General features: G+C 33.7%; 1 protein-coding gene across 4 annotated transcripts in view; it reads left to right on the top strand.

Annotated features, from left to right (window-relative positions):
* PHF14 (PHD finger protein 14) overlaps nucleotides 1–8,514 on the top strand; it is a 200,755-nt gene that overhangs the window by 84,955 nt on the left and 107,286 nt on the right. For all 4 annotated transcript variants that reach the window (XM_024767099.1, XM_024767098.1, XM_024767097.1 and 1 more), the window contains exons 15-16: nucleotides 1,846–1,896; nucleotides 2,018–2,139. In XM_024767099.1, coding sequence (XP_024622867.1) covers nucleotides 1,846–1,896; nucleotides 2,018–2,139 — 173 coding nt within the window. The remainder of the gene's footprint in view (nucleotides 1–1,845; nucleotides 1,897–2,017; nucleotides 2,140–8,514) is intronic.

Below are 8,514 nucleotides of genomic sequence, written 5' to 3'. Positions count from 1 at the left end.
CCGCGGCATGTGGGATCTTCCCAGACCAGGGCACGAACCCGTGTCCCCTGCATCGGCAGGCGGACTCTCAACCACTGCGCCACCAGGGAAGCCCTGGTTATTAATTTTGATCACCTTTTTGAAATGGATGGCTATATGCATAAATTATGCAAATTGAAAATAGATTACCAGAGAAGGGAACAATAATTTACCCTTTTTGTCAGTTGTTTTATCATTTGTATTATCTAGCGTGTTCATCTGTGAGTTTCAATCGAAACACTTATTATTTATTTTATTAAAACAAATTTATTGAACTTTTATGTAATATGTATTGTATTAAATTTAAGTCTAGAAAGATGAATATGACATGGTCCTTACCAGTTTTGGGATAAATTGCACTGGGGGACAGAAATTGAAGCATGAGGAAAGGAGTGTCACAGAGGGGAAAGATGACTATACAAAGGGCTAGCCATAAGGTTTTAATTAGGACTTGGAGAAGTGTTGTCAATATTAAGGGCTGTTTTCAAACTTTAATGTGTGTATGACTTACTTGGGGATCTTTTAAAATGGCAGGTTCTAATTCAGTATGTTGTTCCCGGCATGAGATTCTTCATTTCTAACTAACTCCCTGGGGATGCCAGTGCTTATGAACCATGATTGATATTTTGAGGAGCAAGGCTTAGTACTAATTCTTTGGAAGTAAGAACAGATGTAGGGCCTGCATTTAAAACCTTTTCCTAGGTATAGTCTTACTTTTTCTTCCTTATTTCTTCCATAATGTAATTAAAACATACTGATTGGCAATATAAATGTAAATGAATATGTAGTCTATAAATTTACTTACTTTGAACGGCTAATTTTAGTCAACTCTTGGTTATCTAGGGGCAGATTAAACAGAGTGCAGTTAGCCTGGGTACTGAATAACAAGTGACTCGGTATTGTAGAGAATTGAAATGACAGTAATTTAGAAAAACATTAATGTTTTTTATATTGGACAGCAATTCTCTTTAGAATTATTTGGTACCTACTCTAACGTGGGAATGATCTTTGATCTCAACAGTCAGGTAAAGTAATTTTGGGGAGTGGTGCCTCCTTTTTCTTCCAGTCTCTCTAAAGAGCAGTGATCTTTACATGGGGATTATAAACCTCCAGAGGCTGTGCTACATGGGTGGAGATTTTTAACATATTGGCTGCAAATCCTATTGTACTTATATTACTTTCAAACATATGGATGTCATCTTTCAAATGGGAAATGTGTTCCAAAATGCAGGATATAAATTTTAAGGAAATAAGCTTGAGTCACTTATACCATGTTTTTTTTAGTTAGTTTTATTTTAACTAGGATTGGGAGACATCTGAGACCTTTGCCTCCCACTTATTTACAGCTGTTAAAGATTGTTTCTTTATGTTATTCACACCTGTTTGTGCACGCACGCACACACACACACAGAGGCATACAATAGATGTGAGTCCAGGTTTAGCATTTTAGCTCTAGAAGTCGTGTAAGTTATGAAAATTTAAATGTTCTGCATAAATCATCATTGTGTGATGTGTATGAGGTGTTCAGAAATATTCAAGCTAATTTTGTAGAACTTATTTTTCTTATCAGATACCTGTGTTATTTAACAGTAAAACACTGACACTGTTGAGTGTATTTAATTTGTCTTGTGTTTATTTCCTCTGGCATAAATTGTAATAAAGTGCAATAGAGCAGTACAGCATTAATTAGAAATGCTAATTTTCCAAGTGCTTAACTGAAGCAGTAACATTTAACAGAGAAAATTTATTTTTATTATTAATTAAACATTAGATATTTTTGTGGATTTTTCTTTTTTTTTTTTCTTTCTTTCTTTTTTTTTTTTTTAGAGAACCAGAGGACGAAAACGAAGCTTCATTCCTGAGGAAGAAAAACATGAGGTTGGAATAAGTTAAGCATATTTTACACAATCTAAATTTGAGAAACTTTCTTGCTTAAAATTATTTCTGTTTTCCTCATGTCCTGATTTTATGTTTTGTTTCATCCTCCCTTGTATGGCAGGAGAGAGTTCCTAGAGAGAGGAGACAAAGGCAGTCTGTGTTACAAAAGAAGCCCAAGGCTGAGGATTTACGAACTGAATGTGCAACTTGCAAGGGAACTGGAGACAATGAAAACCTTGTCAGGTAAGCTGGATGCTGAGACCTTGGCTTTGGGGGATTAAGGCTCCATCTTCTTCATTTTCTCATCACAGATATAATGGGGAAAACAAATCACAGCATAGGACCTTTCTTAAAGTCTTATTTAGTGGAAACAGTACTTCAGAAACAGATTTCATCCACTTAGTAACCTGCCACACATGGTTATTCTCTGGATTTAGATGTAATTAAGAGTGATTATCTGGATTTTGAACAAAAGAGAATTAATTTTCCATTGACAAGAGAAGTTGACCGTGCTCTGCATATAGAGGCCACAAAAATATATAATTTGATCCAAACCCTTTGTGCTAAGATTACTATGTTTTATCTCATAAAACAATAAAATTACTAAGTTCTGTTAGCATATTATAAAAGTTGAAGTTTATTAGAGATAATGATGACAGATACTTTTTCTTGACAAAAACTTCGTTAGCACTTCCTTATCATTTTTCAAAACAATGTGTTAAATGCTTCTCTCTTATGAAATAAAGAAAGGTGAAAAGATGGCCTAGATAGACATTTTTTGTTTTTTGTTTGGTTTTCTTCTTTGCTTCTTTGTTTTGTTCTGTTACTTTTTTTTTTTTTTTAAATCAGACATAATTCTAATCAGGAATCTCAGCTGATACGGCACAGTGGCTATTCCTGAGGGTCCAGAGACTGCTAATTTTAGCCATTTGCCTCTCTTGCTGAGATGAAGAAATTGCTCAAAGCCCTGGGTGAGATGAAGGAGTGGGGGGGTGATCAAAAGGGGACCTCATCTGAATAAAAGAGGTATCCTCTTTTCAAAGGACAGTGACACAAAGAATCTTTTAGTATGTTACAGGAACGCTTTCTGATTTCCTTCAAAAATTGTCTTTTGATAAAGCCCTATTGAACTAACTCATGGCACAGAAATTAAATGTTTCAAAAAGAGTAAGTTGATAAAATGCATATTCGTACTGTTATAGGATTTTAAATATTTGCTTCCAAAATGATGTCATTAAAAGTATAATTTGTTTTTCTTAATTCCTCAAGTAAAGGCACCTGGTTTAAAATTTCATGAGGTTTTTATAATGTCGCTGAGGAAGGTAATGAGAAACTAAAAATTCCAGTAAAGAAATACAAAATGCTTCAACAAAGTTGAGAAAGTCTATCATATTAGGCCACTGTTTTTTCAAGTAGTTTGTGTAGAATATCATGAGAGGTCTCCTGGAGGTTAAACTCATTTAAGTTTAAGGTAAATTAGTTCTAATGTTAGAAGATACACATGAATAATTCTGACTGCAACATAATTTTCTGATTTATGTAAAAAAAAGGAAAGCATAAGCATAACAGAGTGGAGTACATAAAACAACAAAAATAAACAAAAGAAAAAATTATAAAAACAGTCTTACGTAATGAAGAAAAATTCAGTCTAGAAGAAAATTCCCATGGGGGTTGAGGGTGGCATTATAGGGCATGATCATTTTGAAACACTAGTTAAAAACTTAAGAGACCTGGTTATACTCTTTAATTACTTAAACCTATGTAAATATCTACCTCTAATTTATTTTTTTAAGATAGTAGCTTGATTCAGGCCTTGTTGCTGTAGGCCCTATATGTTTTTGCCAGGTTTTTATTTTATTTTTTTGGTCATGTATTTGAAAGAAAGAACCTAGGAAATAAGTACAATTTTATTTTAAAAGCCACCTAATACAAGAGCATCTCCAAGACATAGTATTATATAGTTGTTTTAAAAAAAATAGGTATCGGGCTTCCGTGGTGGTGCAGTGGTTGAGAATCCGCCTGCGGATGCAGGGGACACGGGTTTGTGCCCTGGTCCGGAAAGATCCCACGTGCCGCGGAGCGGCTAGGCCCGTGAGCCATGGCCGCTGAGCCTGCGTGTCCAGAGCCTGTGCTGCACAACGGGAGAGCCCACAACAGTGAGATAATAAGTATCATCTTTCTTTGATTCTTGATAAAATTTTTAATTAATATTAGCCTTTCCTCTCATTTAATTAGTTCCTGTTATAAAATTTTCACCCTTAATTACATTATTATAACATTCCAGTGTCTGGGGTTTTTGTGAAAGTCTCGTGAAAGGTAAAGATATTTATGTTACTCTAGAAATGATGGATATACAAAGTCTTTTTCTTTGGTTTTGCCTTGTTAAGAAGATAACATCACAGATTTTATGCAAAGGTTTTAAAAAGGTTATGAAGAGGGAATTAAATGTTTTATAAATATTATATATTAATAATGTTTCTGAGGATAAAATAAGCTGGATACACATTCAGTTTAAGCACATTGCTCTTGGGATAAAGAATTTTATGTAGAATTTCATGTGTTTAAAAAGGTACTCATAAGCTAATATCTGCCATTTCCCTTAACATCTCTTTTATTTAGTAATTGGCACCATCATTTTTGCAAATCTGCCCCAAAAGCCCATAGTTTTATGATTAAGTTGCATCTTAAATATTATGTATACATGCTATTTTTAACTTTATTTTAAGACATTTTAAATTACACTTTATTTTCCCTAAAGATATATTTCAGTGCTTGATCATTATACTTACTATGTATGTCTATTAAGTTCTCTTATAAAATTAAACTTCTTGGATCATAATTTAATTAATTTACTTAATTTTTTATTGAATTTACTGTATTTTCTCAAGTTCCTCTGAACTAATATACTTGACTCTTTAGAATCAGCAGTTTAGCAGTTTTGATTTTGAAACCACACTTCTCTATGTAATTCAGGCTGTATAAAAAATTTCTTTCTTATTTTTTTCCTTTCTAGTTCAGTTATTTGTACATATGTATACGTTAATTTACATGTATAATTTTTTAATATCACTAGGAAATTGCATTCAATTTATCAGTTAACTGTAATAACAGGTTCCAAATGTTATTTTCTGTTTTGTCTTTAAGTTTTTCTCAGGCCTTTGGCAAGTAATTTAGTATTTCTGGGTCTTAGTTTTTCCCTCTGTTGTACATGATCAGAGTTGTACTATGCTCCATTACAGGCTTTGTGAGTAATTCTGTATGAAATAGTAGGGCAGTGGTATTACTTAGTAATTTAAAGAATACAGGGCTTCCCTGGTGGCGCAGTGGTTGAGAGTCCGCCTGCCAATGCAGGGGACATGGGTTCGTGCCCCAGTTCGGGAAGATACCACATGCCGCAGAGCGGCTGGGCCCGTGAGCCATGGCCACTGAGCCTGCACGTCCGGAGCCTGTGCTCCGCAACAGGAGAGGCCACAACAGTGAGAGGCCCGCGTACCGCCAAAAAAAAAAAGAATACATATATGTGGGCTCTGAAATAAGGGTTCCTGTTGGTAAATATGATACAGTAATAATATAAATGCATATTTTTTACTTTTCAGAGAATGTGCATGTTTTTGTATTTAATTATTCCTGCAATATGGAGGACAAAAAATTTGAATTTGTTGAAACACGTTCTCTAAAACGATTGGACTAATAAACTATTTCCGCTAAACATGGGAAATATGAAAATTACCACAAGGTGTTAAAGACAAAGATGGTTTACAGTATCATATGGATTTTTTTAAAAAAAATAGTGCTTCCTATTTTTGCCATCTACTTTTTAAACTTAATTAAAATTTGTCTGCAAAATTTACAGTTGAAAATATATTCCTTTATGTTATTTAGTGAAATTAAATGCTGAAGGCCAAATTGAAACTGTCTTGGAATTGTGAGGTCTTTTGGGGTATTTATCTCCTTGCTGTAGATGTTCATTGTTGGAGGTAGTTTTGAGCCTTTAGTGATATCTTACTTGGTTTTGCTTCCACAGTTCCTGGGACATTTAATGCTCAGTAAATGCTTGGTAAATGAATGACTATGCCACATAAGTAGTGACTGATTATTCTTTGCTGAATTAATAAAAAAAAAACCTTTTACTATTATAATTTATTCCTAGAACAAATTGATCACTCAGTGTAAGTATTTGATGAAGACGTTTAAAAGGCCTAATAAAGGAGGATTACTTTCATGTCACTAAAGAATAGTGGATGAGTTTTTTCTGTGTATTAGGTAAAGAACTAGGAATCACAGAGTTGAGATTAGTTGATACACTCATGTGACAGTAGAAATGATTCTTCTTTTTGAACATAGTTAATTTTCAAAGGATAGATTTTAGAGATAGGTAGGCTTTTCTTCTCTATAAGTCTTTATTAAACTATCAAATTAGGAATAAGACCAAACTTGTAGGCCTCAAATTTTATCTTAACTGTGTAAACTCATTGTGACACATTTTGTTACTTAATGGGAGATAGGAAGGAGCAAAAAGGTCTCCTAAAACTAAGAACCCTTAAAATCCATTGGTCCTCTTAAATAGCATCTTTAATTTTTATCTTGTATTGTGGCCATTACTTAGAAGCAGTGAAGGTAGGAAATGATCTATGAAGCTATTTTACTTTTATAGCTAAGTATACACCATTAAATGTTTGCTGTATTCTCTTCCTTATTTGAAGATATGGCAAGTTATATAGATATTGAACCATTTTGGTTACAAGGTTAGGATGTTTGTTTGGTCTGTTAACAATGTTGCTAGCACTTTTATTTATTTCACAATTTAAACATCTAGCTTCTGAGTGCCTTCCCCAAAACCAAATTTGATGGTATCATAAGTTATTAGGAGCACCAGCACAAATTCATATTTATCAGATTTTTATTTCAAATATTAGTCTCTTTGATAAATCAGATTAAAAAATTTTAATTACGTGTCCTGTTCTCACTGGTATGGAGGCTTATAGACTGCCTAGGTCATAGTAAGGGGTATTTTCCCCCAGAGATTTGATTAGACCAACAGAGCAAGGTTTAGTTGTAACTTTAGTTACTGTGTTCACAGAACATAAGATCACGTTAAATAGATTGTTTTAGTGAATGAAATGAAACCTAGTTTCATTTCTTTTAAGAACAATTAAGATTGCATTTGATAGGTTGCTTAAAATAAATAGAATGAATTATTTTATTTTGATTATAGACTTACCAGTTTACTGTTTTTTATGCAGTTTATCACATAATAATCACTCTAAATGGTAAAATTTGCTTATTCATGTAGGAATATCAAATGATTGTAAAGTGATGGTGCAAATGTATATTATTTGGATACTTATAAACTAGAACTTAGAAACAAATAGAAATTTTAAAATGATTTGTCATCTAATAAATTTCAAATTATTAAAAACATTTCCTGCACAAAGACATTTCTGGCTAGTCTTCTGTTTCTTTTTCTTACTTCTACCAACCATTTCAGGGATAGGTTTTAGGTTTTTGTTTTGTTTTGTCTTGTAACCCTGAGTCAGTGATTGGTATAGTACAAATTACTGTATTCTAAAGGATTGTTTCCAAAGTTTAGATTTCTAATATTTCTTTCAATTATGTGTGGTAAAATATATCCCCTCTTGTCACCCTGATGTCCTGTGTGATATGCCTCTTTCTTCAAGTTTCACTGCTGTTAGCTCTGGAATATGTTTCACTTGGCTTTTGTCACTTGAAAGTATGACCATCTTAAAGGCAAGGTCTCTGTTTTACTTATCTTTACAGCTCCCATGTTCTTACTCCAAGTCACTGAGCAAGGGGTGCCTCCCCATGGTGGTTAGTGACTTACACACTTCATAGGAGGTTGCATTAAGGAATCATTGGCCAGATATTAAATCTTCCTAATTTTTATTTTTAATATAAAATAGATTTTAAATAAAAAGCTGATCTAAAAATAGAATTAATATACAAGGCAAAGATAAAGTAGCATATCAAGATGTCTCAGAAAGCATATAGACTTCTTGTAACCCATAGCCTGAGGAAATATGCTGCCGAATTCTTTTAACAGGGAAGATAGGGCTTCCCTGGTGGTGCAGTGGTTGAGAGTCCGCCTGCCGATGCAGGGGACACCGGTTCGTTCCCAGGTCCAGGAAGATCCCACATGCCGCAGAGCGGCGGGGCCCGTGAGCCATGGCCGCTGAGCCTGCGCGTCCGGAGCCTGTGCTCTGCAACGGGAGAGGCCACAACAGTGAGAGGCCCACGTACTGCAAAAAAAAAAAAACAAAAAACAGGGAAGATAAGTGTAGCATTCTAAATACAAGCTGATGAAGCATTAGGAATTATTTGAAAATTTAAACAAAGGAATATAATTATGACCTGAAACTTTGTTTTCTTAGATTTTTAACTGTTTAAAAAACTTTTACATTTACGTTATTTTTTAAATAAGCATTATAAGAAATAGTTTATAGAAACAGCTTTTCAAGGAAATTCTGATATGAATACCAAACAATAACATCATCTAATGCTTAAGTAAAATTGAAATTCAATAAAATTCAGAACACCTATTTCTGTCACATTCTGGAGGGTTTAACATAATTATGTCCCTATTTTGAGACAATATTTCTA

Source organism: Neophocaena asiaeorientalis, unplaced genomic scaffold, assembly GCF_003031525.2.
Source record: "Neophocaena asiaeorientalis asiaeorientalis breed wild unplaced genomic scaffold, Neophocaena_asiaeorientalis_V1.1 scaffold70, whole genome shotgun sequence".
NCBI lineage: Eukaryota > Metazoa > Chordata > Mammalia > Artiodactyla > Phocoenidae > Neophocaena > Neophocaena asiaeorientalis.
The sequence above is the reverse complement of the archived record's forward strand: the minus strand, read 5'-3'. Positions and strand labels throughout refer to the sequence as shown.